We start from the raw sequence: 25,152 nt of genomic DNA on the forward strand, positions 1-25,152 counted from the left end.
ATGTCTTCGACACACTTTTGAAAGGAACAATTTGCATAATTAAGATATCCTAGAAACTTGAAAAAGTTAAAAACTTAAAACCCTAATTCTCTGATCGGTCGTTTAACGTTAATGAGCAAATGGAAAGGTGAAATTCAATTCTTCATTGGGACACCAATGTCAATTAATAATCTTCCGCGGACAGTTATATTCCACCAATTATTTACTTTACCCGTTTTCTTTTAATATGGACTCTTTCAATTAAGATTATCTAATCACAATTTACTGAGGCGTACTGTAAACTAGAGGTAGTGAAACATATTGGAAACTAGTCTGTGAAGAAGGCCATCATAAATCTCGCCAAACAACAAAAGTAACAACCTCGTGATGTATCTGATGTTTGGCAGATTACGTTAGAAAAAGCTCACCGCAATATACTGATATTTTCTCAGGAGTGTAGACAAAAGTCCTAACGATGTTTTCGCTTTACAAAATATAGCCAACTGTCTTCCACTGGTGATAAAGGTGATTTAGGATTTCATAACTGAACCCCTTTACAGCCGCTAATCTGATCTCTTGACGCTGTCCTTTATGTTCCTGCGGTCTTTGCAGCTTCAACTTATTTGACTGCTCGTTCGCAAAATATTTGTGTTTAGCGTGAAGGAACCAAGAAAGATATCGGATACAACCCCGCCCCCAATAAGACATGAACTATGACAGTATACTATTACTGAGAGTAAATGAAAACTATGCTGAAAACTGTGGGGTGACTTGCTCTCACACTGATCATTATCATTATTAGGGTTGGAATTGTCCATTGCAGCTGCGTTCTGAAATATAAACAGACCCTGATAGCCTGCGGGCAATGGGCAGATTTTATTTCGAGCTGCAACTAACTGGTGTATTACTTGTAACCCAGATGCCTTTTGGCCATCTCTGACGCCGTAAGCGTTCACTTTATTCGTTGCGGTTCTGCGGGCAAGCGGGTGACGTCACGGCCTGTTTCGGACAGATTGGGAGGGAGATGGGTGTCTAGGTACCTCGGGGACTCAAATACTCACAAAACAAAGTTAACTCTGTGATTTTCGAAATCCACTCAGTGAGGGACAACATCTGGCATTCTAAGGAAGAGAAATGTAATCATTGTCACTGAGCAAACAGTGCTGCTAGTCAAAAGGGCAAACACGGAAGTATCTTCCGGGACTGAAAGCCGAGCTTGGAATATGGACATTTACCCGGAAACTTGAGAAGCGGAGTAGCTCAATCACAGCCTATCAAACATTGGACAAAATGCACCCACTTCCTTGGAGAAACTTTGAAAAACAGACAAGGAACTTAATGTTGAGCAGTTTCAGATCTTTTCTTTAAGAGGAGCTCAAACTTCTCTCTAATCTTTACGATCCCTTTAAAACGGAGACTGGTTACTTTTAGTATTCTAATAACCACTTCTCGGTAAATAAACGAAGGGACGCTGATTACTGATTTAAAACAGCTTCTAACGTGCAGACATTTGATCAAAAACACATGTTAGCCCATACAACAGACAGAAAAGAAACAAAAACTCTTCCTTCTGTCTTGAAGCAAGGCATCGTCAGAATGCTATTTCTGCTGCACATACTACAGTCCCTGTTCATCGCTGTTTTGGTAAATTCCTCGTTAAACGTGCACGGGAGAGTAAAGGTCAATTTCTCCCGAGAAAAACTCCGCTAACTTTTCACCAGACCGGTCGGTGTCGATCCATAGCTTTACTTTAACCGGGGTAATGGCCAAACGTTTCTCTTAAATTTGCAAAGAAAAAAAAAACACGATAAAAAAGTATACCTTTTGCAGTCCAATAAAAAGTCATTGAGACCGTGTGGCGAGAAAACGGTTAACTGGATGGGTCCGCAGACGGAATGAACTAGTTTTCCAGCGTCCTCCCTACACGCTCAGTGTGAGCTGCTGTCGGCAACTCTCACCCGTGTTTCTGTGGGTTGAAGAGCTCTCACCGACTGGAACGGTTCTGTCCGGCCCTGTGCTTCTTCACAGCCTGTTAAACAGTGAATTTCACTGTTACTCATCTCTACTTCGGTTTAAACCTACAGTATTTGGGGAATGTACCACCGTTGTGTAAAACTCCTGACCCTACACAACAATCACGTATAATATTTCCTTAATCTACCAAGTGTAACAGGAGAAGTATGTAAAATATGTTCGTACTGAAGAAAGTCTCTCGTGCCATGTGGAATAAGAAGGGTTTACATATCCATCGTACGCGTCATGTACAGTTATCAATCTATATGTATATCAGACAATTTCAGTAAGGTTGCTAAAATAAGTTTTTTTCTGGCCGATTAAGATTTAGTTTAGAAGAAATCGGCAATTTTATTTGTAGTTTCTTGAACTTGATGCACAAAAATTCTTACATTTGCACCTAATTTTAGGCAGATTGCTAAAAGGTTAATTTTTTTTTCTGCGGGACTAAGATTTCGTTTAGAAGAAATCGGCTGTTTTATTTGTAGTTTCTCGAACTTTACGATCGTGATGCGTAAGTTTGTGGGATTTCCAGGAGTCAGAGTTAACTGGTGCGGGCCCATTACCACGTAGGAAGGAAAGCGCCCAGCAGCTGACTACTGGACTTCAGGATTTGAGTGAGCCTGGGAGAGGAAGCATTTGAACCCGGATTGCAAGCGAAATATTCTGTATAACCAGGGAGGACTGGATGCAGCTGGGGCGGGCGGTAGGGAGTTACGCTGTTATACAAAGCTACCGCATCCGCCCTGTTTTGAAACTTCGAAGTAGAACCTCTACAGCAAGGGTGACTTTCAGGAGGAATGGTTTTCTCGCAGTGTTCACGGTGCACTGCTGTATACTCGGCCAGAAATACAAGGAGAACGGGGGAGAAGATTACTACCCATCAACACCAAGGGAGCAGCTGAAATTTGCACCGCCGCAACTGTCCGCGTGTTCTAGTCGGAAGTTCACATGAAAATATATCAAATCCTCCAACGCCCTGATGCTGGGTGCCTATTTGTCTCAAAGCCTTTTTATTCCTTGCTTAAAATTAACTCCGATAATAGTTGATAAGACAGTAAAGCAAACGCAGAGATTCGAAAAGTTAAATGATGAATTCAATCGATCATACGATGTACCTTTCTGAGGTTCTTACACAAAAGCACGATTTGAAGCTTTCCCCATCTCCTCAATCCTTTGTTCATCCACTTTCCAGGTGAAACACAACTTTGTGTGAAGTATTTGAAGGCAATGTATTCTCCAGAGCAAATAATTTATCAAAGTGATATAAGCTATCGCAAATCTGAATTAGAACAGAGTTGGGTGTCTCTGTGTGTGTGTGTGGTTTGTTTTGTTGCGAATATCAGAGAAGATCTTGTAGATTTTAAGAAGGAAACATGGTCACTGCAAAGTAGGAATCACACGGCAAATAAAAGCCCCGAGTGTTGATTTTAAATAAAAGTCTCGGTTTATTATTGCTTCATACTCTGGGTTTCATTGAAGATAACCTTGCCAATGTCAGACGCTGAATATTTTGATATAAAGATTTTTTTTACGATTACGTGACTTTTTTTTACTGTTCAACAAATTGTTCAAGGCTTCCGCGCCATTTTTCAAAGCACAAATTGTCCGTTACGTGTTCTGTTAGGTCAAATAGGGAATCAGATTGGCCAGTGCTGTCATCGCTTTGGTGGTGAACTCGTACATGCCGTTAAGGAATCGCCAACAGTGTCCGCTTTTAATTGGCGAGGAACCTACTTTCACACACCCATTGGCACTCAGAGCTCCACACATTTCCTTGCTGAAACATAGCCACCCGCTACTTCTCAAACATCGACACATGCTCAATCGGTGCATTTACAAACCAGGTCCACTCTCAGCAGAACTACAAACCAGGTCCACTCTCAGCAGAACTTGTCTGATGTAGATTGGGAGGTTAAAATCAGAACCGCTTCTGTTTAAAGCGTGTCTTGTTGTGCATTGCTCCTGGGTCGGGATTTAGATTTGGACAGTGAGTATAGTGAGTGCCAATCACCTTTACAGCTGTACTGTGAGTGTTCTCTCATTCCTTTAAATCCCATGTGCATTCAGACAAGCTCCCTCTTACTGGCTGATATACTTTACAATCCATCTCACTACCTGCATGCTGCGTAACAGACATACACACAGACTTGTCAACAAACATATATCTCGGCATGGTCTTTCACACACAAAGCAGTTCATTTTCACAATCTTAGATACATACAATGGCACATTTTCCTCTCCTTTATATGGGAGTATAACTGGGTGCATCTCTCAATCACAAATCATTACAGTTGTTCAGATTGAAATCATATTTACCAGTGAAAGGACACGTTTTGCTGAGAGGTTCCTATACAGACTGGTGTCCGTGTGATGAAAAGAGAGATCACAAAATCCCGTCCCGAATTCTAGCCAAACAGCAATTACATGATTGATAACGTGGAACGTCCACTTTGGTTGTCCATTGATAAGATATGCCCAGAGCGAGCAACAAGGTGCTGCAACATTTCCCGAAAGCCTTATAGTGTCTCTATTTTAGAAAATGAGAGCGTAAAACTGAGCCTGTTGGAGTGACAGGTATGTAGACCTACCTGTTGTTTTCGGATGTCACCTTCCAGTGCTTCTCCATTCCACGCCTGGAAAGGAAATTAGAGGAGATGAGCTGGGAATCGGCAGCAGAATCTGGGATAACTGCGGAGTACAGCGAGACCAGCTGCTGCCTTCTGTTGGGCCCACATACTCCCAATAAAATGCCCTGGGGACTTTACACCACATGAAAACACCAAGCATTGCGTAAGCATGCCCTGAAAAACTGACCTTCACAGAGAATGAACACGCTGAGGATAGTTTAGCGACGTTAAACGTAGATGGTACTTTCCGTGACATTGTCCTACATTTGCGAGAAAAGAAATATTTGATGGGAACATTTGGGACACTCCCGTTTGAAGTGGCAGCGTTACTGCAGATTGAATGTTAAATTAAGCACAGAAGGGTCAGAGGAAACACAATCAACAGGAAGTGTAGCCATGGGGTAAAAGGAACACAGCTCATAGTGCGCTGCCTCTCCAAATACCAGCAAAAAGGACTCAGCACACGTGTTAATGATTACAATACATGTAAAAGGGGAGAGTTATATGCGAGTGACACAACACAGATTGTGCAAAATAAAATAAAAAGAAAATAAATACAGTTAAACAACTATAGGGAATGAAATGAAAATATTAAGCAGATTACACACATGGCTCAACTCTGAAGGAACGACATAAATGCAGCCAAGGATTCATAATAACGAATTCGACCTAGTTGTGGGTAGATTGTAGTGCACTTCGCTTCCCTCGCGGTTCAGTGGCTTGCAGACCTTTCCTTTCCACTGTCAGGATTTATAATTGCTCAAAGCTGACGGTATGCGACCTACTCGGTATTTTTACTGTGTGTCGCCGCGTTCAGTTGATGGAATCTCCGCCTCAGAAATCCGAATGAAATATCCCGGTTCGATGTAGTTCTCCCTGCACCCACCAACTAATCTCACCCTGCAGTGAAGTTTGTACAAAGGCAACATTGCACAAGACGGATAACAAAGGTCGGTCAGTATCAATAGCGTTTATTGAGATCACATGGCAGATAGTGATACACACACTTCAGCAGGTACAAGTCGACGCAGCGTGGATACAGTGGAAACGCATTTTAAATATAGAGTTCAGTGCAATATATCAGAACGTAAACCACCATAGATTAAAAAAAACACGAGCATGTCTCTATACATTCTGTACGCGCCAGAACCAATTGCACTGACATCCTGTAAGTTCCCGAGAGGGTCGGAATGGGATCAGCAAGGAGCCTGATGCCAATGAAGTTGTTGGCATATGACAGCGATAACATACCAGGGTCTGAGGACAGTAGGACGAAAAAGACCAAGGATTGTTTTCTGAGGGCTAAGTAGTCTATTTTCTGGCAGGGCGTTGCGATGACTTCCCATATATTTCTGCAGCTTTCGGCCACGTGGGCTGGACATGGCCAACCAAATCTACATTAGTTTGGGGCAAAAAGCTATAGATATTGTTCCGTTTGACAATACAACGTGCAGAGCAAACCGTGTTATTAAAAAAAATCAGAGTTATATAATCGCTGTCTTTAGCTACGGAGTAAGCAGTCTGTCTGTTTCTGAATAAAACCCGAAAGAACTGCGGATGCTGTAAATCAGGAACAAAAACAGAAGTTGCTGGAAAAGTTCAGCAGGTCTGGCAGCATCTGTGGAGAAAAAAAATCAGAGTTAACGTTTCGGGTCTGGTGACCCTTCCTCAGAAAAGGGTCACCGGACCCGAAACGTTAACTCTGATTCCTTTCTCCACAGATGCTGCCAGACCGGCCGAGCTTTTCCAGCAACTCCTGTTTTTGTTTCTGTTTCTACTTTACCAGGCGACAGCCCACTTCAACTTGTAAAGTACCACATTGCTGTTGGGTGATGTTACTCGCGAGGAAGGGCAAGCATTCAGCTGCTGCATTTTCAGAATATCGCATTTTAATATTTTGTTTATCCAACTATGTTAGATGTAAAACCGAAACTATAATTTTATTTACAGCTATTACTTACTTCCGGAACCATCTGCCTAACACTTCACCGAGAGTAAAACATAATATTTTCTCTTATAAGTTGACAGGTCAGAGATTGATAGAGGCCTGGCTGAACTATAACGTTGACCAAGGGCTGGAATGGAACTGATCGGAGGAGGGAGCTCAATTTCGCCCGGGGTGACAAGTCACTGATACGTCCAAAGGCCGGCGCTTTTCGGCGGCAAGTGTTGTTGTCGCTCACAGTCCTTTCAGCTCATACACTATTACTGAAAAAATGACCATTATCTATGAACTAAATGGTATGCTGCAGTCTGCACTCCATTGTTAAAACTGTAAAAGAGTTTTTTTTAAAAAAAACTTCATAACTGCTGTAACTATCTAGCCATCTATCTTATTGTTAATATGAAATATTCAGCTACTTACTATCATTACTGGAACCGCCTGAGCTAACTATAGAGTCATTTCAAGTTGTTGTATAGATTTCAATGTTAATCTGTTGGCATAAGTATTAGTTTAAAACAGAAAATCGCTTTAAAATTCATGACCACGCATGTATCATTTTACAGAGTATGTAATTAACTACAATCCAAGCCGTCCCCTTTCATGTTTCTCGGCAAGATACATACATCAGCATGAGCAGAGCAGAAATGGGACTCACTAATTAACGATTAACGAAAATAATTTTCGTCTAAAACTCAGGCTGCAGAAATTTTCTTAAAATTCTGGAAAATATAGCTGATAATGTCGCTTTGAGCAAGTCAGACTACAGCGTTACACAGATGGATTCACGTACATACAACAGCAGAATCATCCAAGGAATTTTCTTTGTATATAAACATAAATCTGAGAGAAGCAGAAACAGCCTCACAAAGGGAAACACGAATATCGGAAATCTACTAATGCAACTGCACTTTACACACAGATATAAACTGTTACAATTGGACATCCTCAAGGACCTTAGACACTTGGTCGCAAACAAACATCAGACAGACTCACGAACACAGCATCACTCACACTGAACTATTGTCCTATACAGTTCACGGAGGGTTGACGGCTAGAAATACACATTTAATTCACACCCAAGTCAATGACTGCAAACTTTCACAGTGTTGTGCAGATCTAACACAAAGCAAATGATTAGTCGTTTCATCGGATATAACATGTATCTATTCCCAACACACTTTGCCCTCAATATGTTTTATGAACTATCTCACGCATTTGCTATTTTGTTTTGCATCTTGCAAATGTACTGTGTTTCTATGGATATTTCCGAGGTCCTGCAGTTCTGTTAAATTGATTGACTCCTTAACGGCGGCCTTCCCATTTAGTCACTACTATCCTCCATGAGTAGGAAACGAGGACATATGATGTTCAGACCAGCAATCCACCAACAGTGTACTAGTGTGATATGGTCTTGAAGATGCAGCATGTGCAACAGAGGCCTGTTACAAATTGATAAAGAAGATCTTATTCTGTAAGTGTAACTCCAGGAACTACATATAACCAGCAATAAAACCGAGCTAGTAGAATGGTTCTTTTTGTCCGTGAACACGTGCCACTTTAAGGCCTTTCATTTTCCTTAGTTCGACCTCGACTTAAGGTAAAATGTAACAAAATATCAAAGTTGCCTTAATGGGGACAAAGACGGCCAATAGAAAGGGACTGTATAAAAGGGGAGACAAATTAATCAATGCTTTAAATTAGGCAAAATTGTTGCATTTTCAATTCGGAATACTTCGGCAACGACTCCTACATTAGGTTAAAGCCGGGTTGATTAGAATTTATATAACTTGAATACTTTCACAAGTAGACATTGAACGATATTTGTATTTTTAATTTTGATAAAATACCCCTTCACAAAGATATTATGAAGCAGAATCTGACATCGAACCATAAAGCAAAATCTTAGTCAATGAGGCAGATTTTAAGCAGCCTTTTCAAAGAGGAAGGTGAATTAGAGGGTCATGGAGCAAAGGAAAGGAATACAATGTTAAGCACATTTTGTTGAACTATTCTGAGAATTGGTTGAATATCAAGGCAAGAACATAACACCTTAAGTAATATGTCGAGGAGTCAATGCACTCATTACTGTTAATTTCATAGAATCATAGAATCCCTATAGTATGGATGCAGTCCATTCGGCCCATAGTGACCCTCCAAAGAGCATTCCCATCCAGACCCATCCCCCTACCCTACAACACTGCATTTCCCATGTTAGTCCGCCCAACCAGGACATCCCTAGACACTATGGGCAATTTAGCATGGCCAATCCACCTAAACTGCACATCGTTGGACTGTGGGAGGAAACCGGAACATCCGGGGGAAACCAACGCAGACACGGGGACAATGTGCTAACTCCATACATTCAGCCGAGGGTGGAATCGAGCCCGGGTTCCTGGCACTGTGAGGCAACAGTGCTAACCACTTAATTTAGCAGTGCTAACCGCCCTGAGTTTCTCGACTGATAACGACGTTGTTGTTCCTTCTGCTTTTGGCACATCAGTCTCGCAACATCTTCACGATTGCTGTAATCATTCTGTCATTCTGTAAAGGATTGAAATTAGATGCGTGGAGAGATCTGGGGTTGACTCTTAACTGAGCTGTAAGTTGGCCTGTCAATCAGTTCAAGGGCAATTGGGGATGAGCGACAAATCCTGGTTTTATCCGCAGCGTCCATATCACATGAAAGAATAGAGCATCATGGGTAGGGGCAGCTGGGTTGTTTTGGCCCACTCCATCAAAAAACTTTGCAATGTGCTAAGACAGGGAAAGGATGTGCGACGGAAAACTTTGCAGATAGAATTGGATCTTCGAATAACAGACATATTCGAATACGTCTAAAGACTATTTACCCAACTTCTATGGAAATACGTAGCAATAGAAACATTCCAGCAAAGATACACCAAAAAATATGTTTAGATTTTATTTTCCCTAATTCTGCTCATTCTGTCAGTGGGGAAAGTGGGTTGGGTGGGACTGGTGGTAGGGCTAAAAGAATTACTTTACTTTGAGGCGACTCATACATTTCTCATTCTGTCAGCGTTTCTATCTAACCACACAAACACCCAAACGCAGTGCTTAGAAGGCAATTGTGTCATTGCAAGTTAGGATGTCGTAAATATCTGGAAAATGGTATGTGAACCCTGGGGCATCTCAACAGGTTACTTTCAGTACGCCCAACATGATTTGTGGAATTCTTTCCTCAGATGCGGAGTGGGTGAACTGACAATCTGAGGAAACGCTGATCACCTCCACCGGATGAATCAATCCTACGTCCTAAATACCTCACAGCTGCAAGAACAAAATATAATCTGCTGGAAGTAGGAATTGTTAATTCTGCAAAAACTGGACTGATAGCATTGATTAAACTAGGTTAAAAGAATGGGGTGCTAGCTACATTCCGAGATGAGGTGACACCTGTTCAAAATTTATTAATTAGCTGTAGAGCGCTATGGAATGTGTTGAGGGTGTGGAAAGCAACGACACGAATGCGAAAGAACTTCGATTGCATTTTGCGTCTTAAAGCTGCGGGACCCATGTTTAGACTAGTTGAAATGTGATCATAACAAGGCTGAGCCAATATTGATGTGGATGAGTGCATGCAGGTTTGGCTTTTCAGTTAAATTAGCCCTTTCCCTTAGAATGTCAGTTCCATCAAGAAATGACACCAGGAGCAACGCACAATCTAAGGCCTTGTTCATAGCTACCTATTTGAAAATCCGGACTAGTTATTAATCTACTCAAAAAAGCGCTAGATTTTGGTATTTTTCAAAATCGAGGCAATTACTTTTTAAACATTCACTCCTAGAAGTATGGAATAATAGAACACGCCTCCTGCAGAGCCCTGAATATTTCGTTACTTGTTGCATCATTGAGCTCAGATTACAGATATTAGCCAAGTAACTGCAAGAAGTGAAAATATTTGGCCTGGTCTGCAAAGGAAAGCAAATTACTGCATGCACTGAGACGGTGTTAAACATTTACGTTTTAAACGATGCCAAACAATGCCAGCTCTCCGTGCTTAACCTGTTGCAAAACGACTTCTCAAAAAATAATCTGTTACCTGTAGCTTAACTGAACCCATAGTTTGGTGTTCTGAAACCAAAAAGATCCTGTCTCAATAATCACCGCCAACCAAGTCTTAAACACTAGAAATTATTGCCAAATGAACAGTTCATCTTAAAGAAGACATTATTGTACAGGTCCACTTCAATAAGAGGATGTGTCCGCTACCTGATCATAGTGAGTTCCTTGTTGCGTGAGGAAGGCATTGCGATGCTGTACTGCAAACAGGCACTGCTGACAGCTCACTCGATCGCCTCTGCACTGCCTCGCTGAAACCGGTACCCCTCGGCTTTCCTCATATTTCTGTTTGAAATGGAGGCAAAATTGCTTCTTTTTAAAATCGCGCTTCTGTTTAGGAAATCAATCCGGATCACAAGCTCACCCCTATATAGACACACTCTTAACAAAGTCTGATACAAAAGTTTACTTGAGAAAGTGCAGGACCCCTGAATCTGGCAAGAGATCAAAGGCCCAGCACCGAATTTGGTCTAGTTCAGAAATTATTCGGGAAAGACATTGTACCGCTAAAAAAATGCAACCAAAAATTTAATAAGTTTTTCGAAGGAGATTTAAACTGGGCTACACAGCAGAAAGTGTATTTGTTGACATGAACAGTAAAATTTATAACAATTGGATCAACCCTAAATGTCCAGGCGGAAACGCCTTTACGCTTTCATAGAGCTGAACGTGTTTTCAATAATTTTTGACACCGATGAGTTTGCTACCGACTTCCATCACTATTTCGAACTGAAATGAACCTTTATACTTCATCCCACCCCATTCATGCAGATTGTCGTTTAATATAATGTGAAGTACCTATGTTTTTGCAAGATTTCAGCATCACATTGTACGGGGGAGTTCCTCCAACATGTGCCATTAACCATGTGTCATGTTTAATTCAATCACAGCAATGAATGAACTTACAGTGTGTTTTTATGCTGCACTGTCAGTTGTTGAAAAGACCAGTTAGGCGATATCTATTTCATTTTTGGAGCACTGAGAGTGCAATAGGAATGTTCAAAATACAGCTTGCCCGGACTGGGTGTAAGAAGGCGATTTTAAACATGGGGCTGCCTTTTCCACTCCTCCCACCCCTACTTAAGGCGGGATGGGGTGAGTTCATTTCACTGAATTGAAGCTTCTGTGAAAATGGCTCAAAACATTAACACGAAACCCTTGCTCGCCGCTCACCAACTTGCTCATGTTCAGCTGTGCCGGGCATTTCGTTTACAACGCGATGAAATGAACACCACCTAAACCTTGTCCTTGCATGTTCTGTTCTTAATTTTGAATTGTAAAACTACCTCTACTCTTTCTGCCGAATCTACAAGTGGTGCACATATGCTTTGACGAATGTTGGGATAGATCTCGTTATCAGTCCCAGCACATCCATACAGGCGCGCACACAAACACCACTTTTACGAAGTACCATCACATTTGGTGTCCACATGCACTGTAATTACGGACTTTTGGTGCTACTCTCGTCGCTTGCACTTTCTTTGGAACTAATGGAAGCCTTTGGAACTATCGGGTCGTCTGCTACTGAATTCCCGCAAGTACGCATTCACAGATCAGAACGCCAAGTAAAAAGATTTCGTCTGAACTTCTCACCATCATGCAAATTAAATTGCTGCCTGGTAAACATTAATTTAGAGCATAATAGTACTTTTGTTTCGGTTATCGAAATGATTAGACGCTTACATTTCCGAATGGAATGGGTCAATAAATTGGTTTAGCTTGCAATTTAAAAGGTTTTACTTAGCGCGTCAGGGATAAGTTGTAATCAAAAGCGTAAGTTGGTAAACGCTATGTTTGCACTCAGCACTGCAAAACACTTCGAATTCTCAGCCATGGCGCTTTAAGAAGTTGAATTTTTTAAACGAATTGGGCAGTTAGTTAGAAGACCGTTTTCTTTAAGTTGTCGTACAACACAATGATTTGATTGGTTCATAGATTATTCTGAATTCATGTAATATACAGTCATGATCATTTAGTCAACACAGGGTTGATTGCATATCAGGGACGAATCTTGTTTTTTTTAAGGTTATCTGATCCAAGTTCAAATTGTTGGCTTCAGTTCGAGGTCCTGGATTGTAACAACCTTTGTTCAGTGACATTGGACTGATTAACAAGCAATTAATTACTTTAAAATCGGGTGGACGGAGCTGAAGCCTGTAAGAATTCTCGCTGTCTAGAACTCTACGGAAAGACCATGGCTCATAACACTTTGGATTTGGGTCGTATTTGAGCTAAGATCGAAACTACAAGACGAATAAAGGAAAATATTCCCCCTTAACCCGCCAAAAAAGCGTCTACAATGTGATTGACAAGACAATTAAAATAATAAAGATGCAACTCTGTTCTGTCTTGGTGACCACGCATTCACCTGAGTAGGAACGACAGCGGGATAAATGTTGAATGTATTAAGTAATGGCATGTTGAATGTATGCACACATAACAGTTATCATGGTGTAACAATACTTGCGCTTAAAGATGCAATAGTCATTAGTGCCTGTTCTGTGGATTGTAAATCTCTGATACGCTAACTATCGAATGTACAAAAGACTACTAATTTCTAATGTGGCTTTATAGAATAAACCACTGTGTGGCGCTATACGCAAATATATTAAACACTGAAGCTAAGCAACACTACAGAAGAAATCGTCTTATTTTAACTTTGCACTGAAAAGGCATCTCTTTTCTACGACAGATATGCTGCTTAAAAAGTATGAAAATTTGCTGTAATCGGGTCTTTAAAGTGCGATTTGAAAACGTGGCTTCTTCATCAAAAATCAGTAACAAAGATTCTCTCATCATATTAACTTACATCGGTGGCAGTAGTGAATGCGATACAGTTCTATTCCTGAAAAAAAGGACACAATTAGTGGTTACATTTTCAATTGGCTATAATGTTTAACGAATACTGTAACATTTAAGTGATGATTGACTCTAATGTCAAAAATAGGAAGAATAACTTACAATGTTAGGATTTTGTAAAAAAATCACACTTCATAGAACTCCTACTTTGGAAAATTATTTGCCAACTGTTCACAGGGTTTCATTGCTTTCGAAAAACTTTTGTTTTTTTTTCTTTCTAGGGACATACAGACTATTTTAATTCACGTACCCTTTTCATATTCCATGGATACACTTATTATACAGAAGATAATGTAGTCAGATAGATATTGGAACTATTAAATAATCTCATTCTAATAGTGCCAACAAGATGACACAAACGTTTTAACCCACTTTGCATTCATATTATCAGCATTAGAATAGCTTGGGCTCAAGCGCTTCATTTGCCATTTCTGTGTTTTATCCTCTGTTTTCAACGCAATTTAAAAATTACATTAAACGATCCATTGTATTATAATTTTCGGCTTTGGAAAGTAAGCAGTGAGGCCATCCTAATAATTTTTAAAAGTCCTGAATAAATCTTTGGTAGGGATTAGAAAGGTGAGTTCACCTTCTAATGCAATGCTAGGACTGGAATTCAGTGAAAAGCGTCATTGATGTGCTACCTATAGAAGAAAAAGTGATCTGTCGGTAAGACCAAATATAAGATAGGAGACTTAAAATTGTGTATTCAACCAACAGAGAGTTAAAACTGTACATTTTGCTAAAGGATTTTTTTTGTATTTGAAAAGACATTTGGTGATTGCTGTATTTATAAATTCAATGGCAAACTGACAGATAATTTGATGTATGGGGATATACCAACATACTTAAAGGAAAAGAGTTCTATCCATCACCAGCTAATTTCGTACATTAATATACAAATTTTCTAATTGGGGGAACTATGCCCCCAGTCTACCTTGCACAATTTAGTTGTGAACTATTCAAGTAGCTCCATTTGATATTTTGAAGCGTCTGCCCGATTTAACACTAAGATGTGGCTTGAGATCCTCACGAAGAACGTCCCCTCTTTCTAATGAGTAAAGACCCAATTTTATTCAAGAGCACGTCACAAACTCATAAAGTATGGCACGTGTTGCAGTTTGAAAAGGATTAGAGTTTGGTTTCATGAATTAAACATCCATTGACTGCAAAGTAACGATCCTGAGCATTTCCCACTGCACACTAAAATCCATTTGTCATTATTTAGTGCTCATATACCTCATTAAGTGGTACGTTTAGGCATCTAATTGTACCCCGATAGCCACTAATTTGTGATCTATTACAGTAAACCTTGTATATGATTATTTTTTTCTTTTGCCCCGCTCGGCGAGGCCTCACTGCAGAACACAGGTAAACTTTGGGAGATACAGTTGGAATTGGAGCAAATAAAATATTTTTTTTATTAACAAAACTCGATTGTCCCTTGGTGGGAAAAAGATTGATTTGCTTAACGATTCCTTTTTCAATAATTCCAAGTTGATGGCAATTTGAAGGAATTAAGAACATAAAGTACTACCAGCGCCTTCAATTGAATTTATATTGGTGATTTATGAGAACAACAATCAAATTCTTGACTGAGGTCACGATGAATACTTATTAACTGACTTCTCTGACTATTATTTTTGAATATTGTCATTAATATCTCTGCAAAATTATTGTGGTTGCACAATCGCTTTGGAATCTTTATAAACCTACTGCGTCAAGAGAAAGATACTGAGCAAATGTTCTATTCCTCAACTGAATCGAGCACACGGTCACTTTTCATTACATAATGACAAAGAAACTGACCTGAGAGACAGGAGTGTGCAACAGATAATGGCGCAGTTGATACTGTATTTTCCAAATACTCGGGTTCGTGGTCCTTAACTGTAACAAAACGTTAAGTTAAATCCAATGTTCGGCGAGGAATGTGTTAGTTAAGTAGGGATTGGAGGGCACGAATTACAGAAGTGTCAATAATCAAGGTTGTTGGTCCCATTCTTTGTACTTTTTTTGGTTCTTAATTCCTCGCAGCGCAAACGTATTTGTGTGATTTCACCTGATTCTCCATAACATTTTTAAAGGTACCCTTCATGGAGGGAATCAAAATAAATATACATAAAAGAAACAACCAGCGATGATATATTAAAACATATTCACATGTAATTCGAGTATAGATAATATTTTGACTTATTAAACATGCAAACAAGTACAGTTAAGTACTGGCAATGTCAACATTCCTTTCCAATAATGCCTCCCATCTTTGAATATGCCATCATCTTCCGCTAAATAAATCCTACTTTTTGAAATGGTAGTCTGTGTGTTGGCTAAGGATTAAAAATCCACTTCAATTCTGCCAAAAGGTTTACAGTTAACCTTGAAGTAAAAACACAGACATAACATTGAACGTAAGGAACCACAGCACGGCTGATGCGTAAATATAGATTTTTTTCTTAATTGCGCCTTGAAATTTGATTTTTATTTGCATGAATCAGTATCAAGTTCATGATGTAGTGTTATTTTGAAGATTTAAAAAAAAATTGAGCTAATGGTATGCTGGCATTACATAATGACTGTCCAGTGCTTCCGGGAGACGAAACTGGTGATTAATATTCGTATCCATTTCAACCTTTAAGGAAAATGCATCATTTAATTTCATAGAAAGTTACAATAAAACTGCGAAGCTTTGGAGGTGTAATTATCTAACAAGCCTGTGTTGCAAGAGTTTAAAAATAATTAGCACTGCATTTATTTCTATTTCTGACAGCCGGAATCTATGCGGACTTGCCTGTACCGTAGAAAACGCAACATGAACTCCAAATCTGCTGCTGATTTTTATTGATAGCATTGCTGTTTGGTTATAGCCATTTAAGTACCATGTTTCTATTATTTATAAATGCAAAGCATGCTTGTAAAACACAAATACCGAGCAAGCAGTGTTTCCTTGTGCATTTGAAATATTTTCAGTTTCGACTCCTGATTCTGATACTTTGATAAAATGTAACACTGATTGGGTGATAGGCGGAAGAATGCTCACAAAACTATCTAACACAGCATGCAGAACATAACCTTGTTTGCTTCTGAATATAAACCGATTTTGCGGTATATTCAGAACAGAAGACACAATGCAGTAGTTGGAAAGGAAATTATTTCCCATGCTATTGTCGCTGAATTTCAATTCGAATCATGGCCGAGATCATGAGAGTACATGAATAATTAAAAGTCATTCATTGTGACCCACGTTAGGCACTTTGTTTGGGAAGAAATAAAATATAATTTTCCCTAGCGCTCAAACCACACAGAGCTATATGTTTGAGGTTGTTTATTCGAGAAATGCCGCTTCACTGTGGGATTAGTATGGAACCGAGTGGGTTCATAATACCCTAGAACTTCAAACCAAGCTCCATCATGGGTCTAGAACATTCTTTGATGTCGACCCGGTCACTCTTACCAAACCTAAAGCAATAACTAAAGTTCTGACCCTTAAAATAAGAGAAATATTTTCTGACTGAGATGGAATTGAAAGATAAGATTAACCGAGTCTCTGTCTCCAATAATATTTAATCATTTAACAGTGTATTCCATTGTACTAATGTTTAAAAAGGGCCATTCATAGAAATTATGGGCATCGCGCGCGCAGATAAAGCCTTCAACATTTTCCAGAGGCTAGCTATTGTGGTCATATTGCTATTTGCGCAACATAGAGGCGAAAAGTCTTTATTTTTCTGTGAAGTCTATATTGCTAGTTCTTTAATAACACCGAGCAGAGAAAAAAGAGCTTTACACTCTTTCAAGAAGAAAATATCACCACATTAAAACATTTGAGTTTCCAAAGGCTCACGCGGCTTTGTCCTTATTGAATTCATTCTGATATCAATAACAAAACGGAATAATGTTCTTGATGTAATTGTGATTTTGATAATAACGCCGAAGAATAAAAGAGCGCGATATTTAAAACGACAAAATGTTTCTTCGCAACAGCTTGAGGAACAGCTCAAGCTGTTATGTTATGGCAGTAATTAAAAATGAGCGACAATGGGTTACAGTAAAAGGCACAATCGAACACCTCTACCCCTACCTTCAAACTGCTGTCTGACACAGTTAAAAAAAAAACACTGTACCCAGAGAAGCGGGACAACACAACAATGCTAAACCATTTACATTTATACCGCAATAGAATATGTACGTATGGGCAAGACCTAGAATTCCAGATTTTAAATGACACCTTCCAGGGAAACAACTGGAACTGAACGTTCGATTGGTGGGAAGGTTTTATAGACTGGCGGACCTCCCTACACCTAGTACATACAACCTCCTCAAATATAGTGGGAAGGATAGAATAAACTGACTGATTAACAAGGTGCTTCAATATTTAATCTCCTGACCTTAATGAATGCGGGAAATACCTGTTTACGAGACTCTCAGGAGTGGAATGCAATTAAGTGCGGGAGATTGAGACATGCTGGGTTCTTAATTCTTTGTGTTTACTTAATATAGCCCGAATTATTAACATGCGGCAAAGAGAAAGGAGCATTAACGCACCTAGGAATCACGCAGACTGCGCAGAGTCGATATAATTATCTAATTGTATAATTCCCCTACCTGACCAATAGAAATGTAGAGGATTCAGTCCGAACAAGGTCCCTGGACACGAGGCGGTAACCAAAACAAGGAGCCATCCCGAAACTCCGGGAAACTGCGCTCTCTTCATCTGAAGGAGATTTAGCATTTTGTTGTTTTAAGAATCATTTGTAAAGCCACCTTCTAATCCCGCGTTACTGTTCTATATTGTGCGCTGTGGTGTAAACTTAAAGCGCGTTACGATGTGAGCCGGAGGAAATTCAGGAACACACACTGAAAGCCGCGCCTACAGCAGCTTTCCCCCTCCGCAAATGTTTGTCGTTCCTGTATTTTTTAAAAAGGTATTTACTTATCGGATGCTTTGTCACATTGCGTTCGGGCTTTATGTGTGTGTGTGTATGTGTGTTGCAGGTACCGAATAGCCAAGCAGTTTTTTTCTCTCTCTCTCTGCTAGATGGGTTGTTGAGCCATGACTGGTTGTCGAGGGTTTTGTTTTTTTTGGGGGTGGGTGGGGTAGGGAGGGGTGGGGGATGGTGGCTGAGCGGTGGGGGTTTGGGCTGGTGCTTTGATCCATTCCGTATGGATGGAGTCCGCCTCTCCGGGTTTAAAGAGCAATTGACGCACTTTAAGAATCTTCCCTCAACCTCAAGGCGAGTAATAGCGACCAATCATCGAGCCATTACAGGGCTTCAGTGGAAGCTGTTTATGTGATATCAGCACTAATTAGCCCATGAACTAACAAGTCGTTTGCACAACTTTTCAGGCGTGTGATAAAGTGACCGCATAGATGGATTGTCTCTGGACTATGTGGACACATCGCTACTAAAAGTGTACTCGGACCAACTTTTAATGTACTCTCTCTTCAATTTGAGCAGTAATACGTCTTTTTTGGGGAGGGGGGAGTATCGCACAACCGCCCTCTTTTTTCTCTCTCTCTCTCTCTCTCTCTGTCTCCCGCACTGAGGATATACTGACTGGCAAGTCATGTTCCAGCCAACACCGAAACGGTGTTTCACCATTGAATCTCTGGTAGCCAAGGATAGTCCACTGCCTGCATCGAGAGCCGAGGAACCTATAAGGCCAGCCGCCCTCAGCTATGCAAACTCTAGCTCAGTGAATCCATTCCTGAACGGCTTTCACACCGGCGGCCGGGCTATCTACTCCAACCCGGATCTAGTGTTCGCAGATGCGGTCTCTCACCAAACCAACACGGCGGTGCCTGTTCACCCGGTCCCTCCACACGCTTTAGCTGGTCACCCGCTGCAGTCTTCCCATTCTCCACATCCCCTGTTTACATCGCAACAAAGAGACCCTTCGAGTTTCTATCCATGGCTAATACACAGGTACAGATATCTGGGACACAGGTTTCAAGGTACGTCTGTCTTTAAAAAAATGCACTGATTTCTTTTCTCTCTCTCTCTAAATGTTACTGTTCGTTTTAGACTCATTTCCAACTGGTGGCTGTTTCATACAACGCGCCGTGTCCGATCTTACAATGTTAACACGCACATCGCCTTTAATTTCTCGTGTGCTGAAGTAACAAGCAAAAGTTGAAAGCCGGAGTTTGTTGACGGGCCTGTTTTGTAGAGCTGAGCCGAGCGGGCTGCAGTACCGGGGGAAACGTTGGCTGTGCTCCCGGTTCCTCGAACAGCGAGACGCCACAGGCAGCGGGGAGCCCAGGCGGAGGTTGAACTTGCTGGGGTTTTTTTTTGGGGGTGGGTTTGGGGTTTGGAGGGGGCGGGGAGGGGGTTAAGGTGCTGGATCTGGACAGACCGACCTTCTCACTACATCCCACCCTCTGAATGCGGCTCCGGGGTTCATTCAGAGCGATTCAAGACCCATATTGAAGTCAGTATTTTTATGTTGTTGTTAGAAATTTTCTGGGTCAGTTGTTTGTATACAAAAGGCCGGGCTTCCAGGAATGAGGTTTGCACGGAGTTTAATTCAAGAAAATGTCTGAATTCCAGAAAACAGGCTCTTGTTTTGACATCTTGCAGTTTTTTTGATTCTCTGAAACTGCCTGGACATGGAATAGAATAGTTAAAAACAACACACACATTGCTCTCATTTATTCGGTTAAATGGACTGAAACATGAGGATATGAATTATTTTTCTGTCTATTTTAGACGTCAAATGAACGGGTGTTTTTGCTCTTTGCTTTTGGCATTAAAAAGAAATCATTTGAGTAAACTAATTAATTGCAATTGTCCATGACGGGCGAATATAGTTTACTCTACTTAAATCGGTTAAAATGGCACAGTTATTAACAAGTATAGTTCATAAAATAAATAGTGCTTGTTCTCTGCTGTTAAGTTTAGCTGTAATGGCCTGTGCGGCCTCGGCTCTGAACTGAAAAACGACTAAAAAGCTCGGATGAACTATATTCGTTCGGAGCTCAAGAGCAATGGTGTATAATGCGCGCTCGATTGATTTAATTTAATGTAACTGAAATATATCATATTAAGCAAATTATATGAAACCAAATCTATATTAAATGTTTGCTGAGACCTTGTGAAATTGCTTGTCGGAGATCTACACAGCAGCTTGAATAACTTCGGTGCAAAGTGGTAATTGGTGACTGGAGATTAATTTTAACAGTAACAAAGTGACGGATTTGGTCCTGCTTACAATCTAGCTCTGAATTCTTTCTGTTGCTTTCTTGTGTCAATCTCAGGCAACGAGACGAGCCCGGAGAGTTTTTTATTGCACAATGCACTGGCCAGAAAGCCCAAACGCATCAGAACGGCCTTCTCCCCGTCTCAGCTGTTGAGACTGGAGCACGCCTTTGAGAAAAATCACTATGTGGTCGGGGCCGAACGGAAACAACTGGCGCACAGTCTCAGTCTCACAGAAACTCAGGTGAGAGAGCTCAAGCTTCTTCAAACGTTTGCGGTTGTGCTGGCCTCTGTTTTTCAACGATTCTCCGAACAATTGCAGCCTGGCAGAAATGTAGGCTTCAAAAGCCTTTTTTTTTTGTAACGTTCCCTTTGACTGGATCTTGCCAGCAAGAATTTGATGCTTTAGTAGCGGGCTGTTGTAAAATACAGTCAGCAATTGTATTCTTTTTAAAAAAACATACTTAAAGATACATTAAGAAAGATTATTCTTCATAAAGTAAATGGCTACAGGGAAAGATCTGGTCAATTAGTCAATGTTCTCCGGTTCTTTGCTGGTTTTAAGTTGTCTTTATATGCGTCTTAGAGATGACCAAAATAATTAAACGATTTTGCACATTAATCGCAAACAATTAGCTTCCGGAGCTAGGGAATAATTTGCAATCTAACTGCACTGTTCATCCCGGCGTTGGGAAAGTGGTTGTATTATTAAGAGTTGTGTATTTTAGCTTTTGAGCTTGTTAGGTGTGAATGTTGTTTGGGATTTTCAGTTCAGAGAATCATTCAGGAGAAGGGAGACTCAGAGAAGCGCCGATGACATCTGGCTTTCCGCGGCGCCTTGGCCATTTGCATCGGTCCACTTCTGTCAGCAAGTTGCCAGTGTTAAGCGAAATCATTATAACAATTCAAAAGCGGAGGGGCACAGGTAAAAAGTGAAAGCGGCGGGCGCAGGAAACAGCGCGCAGCCGGGCTCACCGTCTGCAGCAGTCTGTGCACAAGTGTAGCTTTAAGGCTTTGTGTTTTTCAAAACCATATCGGGCAAAACATTATGGGGGAACAAATGCATCGCCGTCTTCATTTGGCTGTCGAACAAGGGAGCGGTCAGGCTTAATTTCCTAGTTAATGTGGTTTTTAAGGTGCCTTTGTGTGATTGCGAATCGATGCTGACTGGGGTCTTTTGTCTGGGTGTCGCGCATGGCCTGAATAAACGGCATCTCTTTGGAAAACCAGTGGCATCCCCCTCAATTAGGAGAGAGAGAGGGAGAGAGAGCAGGTTCATTTCATTCGCTGACTAATGGGGGTAAAATTACAAGACCAGTGTATGCTTTATATAAAAGCGGACTCAAATGTCGGCATACTGTTTTCTCCATTTATCTACAAACTTTACTTCATCTTACTGTTAACAAAATAGAACGGCATTTGTGCGGACAATTAGAATTATTTCTCCCTAGATATTTAACAGTCCTTGGCCTTCTATGTTTCTGTGTGGAATGAATCGATTTGGATTTTACTTCTGAAGCGCTTTCGAGGTTTGCAATGAAGCCCAAACAAAGCAGTTTCAAAGCGGAAACATCACTTTGGAAAGTTGACATGTTTGAAAAGTTCGGTGCAGAGACAAGCGCGCTGCTCCCTCTGTCATTTGTTCCCAACCAGACAGTTCATGTATCCCACTCACTCGATTGGAAAGCAAGTTTCATTTATGGATTAAAAAGTACATTTCGGCCTTAAGACCGTCCCCAATCGGTGAGCAGCTACTGCCAAAAGAAAAATAAATATGCGAGATCGTTCCAGTGTTTTGTGAATGTGGAAAGGTAAATGAGTGGGGATTGGGGGAGAGACTGGGAACAAGGATGGGAGGTCAGGAGAGAACATTTGGAGCGGAGGGGGATATACATGTAATTTCATTGGAAGAAGGTTGTACTTTTGAGCTTTTATATTTCGCCCTGTTGTATTTCTAAATCTAATCGTGTCCCTCTGGTCTCCTCGTTATTGAATAAAGAGGAATGTCTTGTGCAGATTGCTAACCCCACACACCATTTTAGTACATTGCAGAGAAATTTGCACTTTTGTTTGCTTTCGTTACATTTCAGTGCTCTTGTTTATAATATTATTATAATTCTGTACACTTGTTCATACTATTAAGTTGCATTTTAGTTTATTATTTAGCTTACTTATATTGTAATATTAAACGCGCTGCAGACTTCTGAAATGGATTAATGTGCAAAGTAGGAAAAATCCCCAGCAAAGCGGCCCTGAAATGCCAAGTAAATCAGTAACAATTGCGCTAAACAAATCTTTTGTTGTAAATCAGAGCAAAATTTTCATCGTTTTATTGACATAGCCCGCTCCGTAAAATGCTTGCGCTGCTAATATCAGCTGGTGGAGTGGAAAGTGAGAAAGTCTGCAGGCTACTGTCGAATTAATTGCAATCTTTGGTACTTTTCAGGTAAAAGTTTGGTTTCAGAACAGAAGGACGAAATTTAAACGACAGAAACTGGAAGAGGAAGGGACAGACGCCCAGCAGAAGAAAAAGGGGACCCACCACGTCAATAGGTGGAGGCTTGCGACCAAACAGGCGAGTCCTGAGGAGATCGATGTCACCTCGGACGATTAGGACTGTAACATTCGTGTCAAACTATAGTGTTAACTTTCAAGCAGCACAGTTGCTGATGTAGAAAAAGAAAAGGGGTAAACGAACACTTCAACCAAATGCAATTCCTGTGACGAGGCAGCTGGGGTAAGAAGAGGTCCGGGAGGTGGCACTGCGCGCACCGTGAACTGTCTAGAGACAGCAATCAATCAACTCCGGGGCAAGATGATTGACAAGCGGACATGTTCATATTGTATGCAGTTCGTTTTCATGTGTACTTCCAATCCAATTCCGGACTTTTTTTTTTGCACTTCCGAATTTAAATATTTGAAAAAAAACTGAATGGGAAAACCAAAATCCACACCTGTTTCAGAAACTTGAATTGCATGTGAGCCGCTCGTGAAAAGCTGGATTATTATTCAAACAAAAAGCGGGACTTATTTTTTATTTTTTTCTTATTTGCTTTGAGAGAAGTTCTGTCAGCTGTGTGCTTCTTTTTACAGAAAAAAATGCTGTTTAAAAAAAACCTGTTAAATAATAATACAGTCGACGTGATTGTAATACCGCTTAAATGAAGTAGAAGTGCTGCGTTCTTAGTGTTCTACAAAAACAATAAAGAAAGTTAGACATCTTTTTTTTTAAAAAAAGAAAAGAATCGTTTTGACCACGATTTCGGTCCTTTATTTAAAATAAGAAACTTTTTTTTTGAAAAATAAACGTTTAAAGAGTATTCTGGATTTTCCTTCTGTGTCAATCTGAAGCGAAAACAACATTTCAGTGAGGTGACATTTTGTTTGGTAGAACTTGTCCGAAAGTTGCCACCGAAAGGACTGTCAGCGAAAGAAAGAAGCAGTGGCCATCTCTGGACGGTTAGGGTTCATCAAGGCACTGAGCTTCTTAAATCCGTGTTTATAGCGACACTAAAGTTAAAGATGTTTCTGTAATGTCTTCTATCGAATGTAGATACTTGTGTTTGTTGAGTTTGTTGCAATTCTAACACACGATACTTCCAAGAAGTATGTCAATGTCATTTTTGTCAATAAAGGTTTATCCATTTGCTGCTCAGAGTTATCAAAGGCAGTAAGATATGTATGAATTCTTTTTAATACAAAGAAAGGTCAAAGTCATTAATCTCTATCTCTTAATATATATCCACCGGATTTTTTTAAAAAGATCGACCGGCTTGATGATATTGAACTAATTAACCCTTAGACGGCTGAATGTTTTTGTAACGTAGCAGGAGAACACAAGCCTTCGCTTAAGACCCGCCAATGTATGATTGTCAGGGTGTGTAAATGTGTTAAATGTTATATTAAGAAGTTCGAAATGATACAGAGTAATTATTTATCAATTTTGTTTATTTGTGTAATTTCAATGGAATTGTTTCCAACCAATAATACTGTCTCTCGTATTGAAATTCTTCAATGGTTACCTGAATTTTGGGGGGAGGGGATGGAGTGTGCGTATGAGGGAAATCCAAATCTTTGTTGTTTGGTATTTTATTTGCCATGGCATTGTTTTTTTTGCATCTCATATACAACAAAGCAGAAACGGAAAAGGCGCACAAACTAAAATCATTTCGTTGGTGTCTGACATGTTCACCTCACAAAACGATATCGTTTTTTATTATTTTAATTGAAATCGTAATTAAAACTGTAGCATTTGAACTGTTTGTAACCAGCTCTTGACTACAAAACGGGTTTCTGAGCCAGGCAATGTTTTTCATGGTTCATTTACTTTTCATCCTGATAGACTGCATTAATCAGTTTTATTTCCATTGACAGAAATCTCGTCTGCTCTGTACAGCTACAAAGAGTCCTGAAATCTTTTGTGAAAGTGCAAATCAGTTTCAGCAATTAT

At 40.3% G+C, this 25,152-nt stretch overlaps 1 protein-coding gene and 1 long non-coding RNA gene across 4 annotated transcripts; one reads left to right on the forward strand and one right to left on the reverse strand.

Moving 5' to 3' along the window:
* Positions 1-6,342: 6,342 nt before the first annotated feature.
* On the reverse strand, positions 6,343-18,570 carry LOC125485585. Of its 3 annotated transcripts, none has more exons than XR_007264300.1 (6): positions 18,503-18,570; positions 18,109-18,217; positions 15,316-15,393; positions 13,457-13,492; positions 10,798-10,932; positions 6,343-8,006 (listed from the first exon to the last, which is right to left on the reverse strand). It is a non-coding gene; the product is annotated as an uncharacterized LOC125485585 (long non-coding RNA). The 3 variants fall into 3 exon arrangements; XR_007264298.1 differs by having other exon boundaries at positions 18,437-18,541; XR_007264299.1 differs by lacking the exons at positions 15,316-15,393; positions 18,109-18,217; positions 18,503-18,570 and adding an exon at positions 14,444-14,546.
* A 153-nt stretch (positions 18,571-18,723) lies between these two features.
* On the forward strand, positions 18,724-24,359 carry emx2 (empty spiracles homeobox 2). Its single transcript, XM_020515243.2, has 3 exons — positions 18,724-19,459; positions 20,762-20,946; positions 23,149-24,359. The coding sequence occupies exons 1-3, from the start codon at positions 19,072-19,074 to the stop codon at positions 23,314-23,316; spliced, it is 741 nt and encodes a 246-aa protein (XP_020370832.1). The 5' UTR covers positions 18,724-19,071; the 3' UTR covers positions 23,317-24,359.
* Positions 24,360-25,152: the final 793 nt, after the last annotated feature.

The sequence above is a fragment of the Rhincodon typus genome, chromosome 20 (genome assembly GCF_021869965.1).
Source record: "Rhincodon typus isolate 14 chromosome 20, sRhiTyp1.1, whole genome shotgun sequence".
NCBI lineage: Eukaryota > Metazoa > Chordata > Chondrichthyes > Orectolobiformes > Rhincodontidae > Rhincodon > Rhincodon typus.

Bases quoted from the DNA above. Each gene is read 5' to 3' on its own strand.
- emx2 (XM_020515243.2), top strand. From the start codon at position 19,072: ATGTTCCAGCCAACACCGAAACGGTGTTTCACCATTGAATCTCTGGTA. The intron at 19,460-20,761 runs GTACGTCTGTCT...TGTCAATCTCAG, and splicing joins TCTGGGACACAGGTTTCAAG to GCAACGAGACGAGCCCGGAG. The intron at 20,947-23,148 runs GTGAGAGAGCTC...GGTACTTTTCAG, and splicing joins TCAGTCTCACAGAAACTCAG to GTAAAAGTTTGGTTTCAGAA.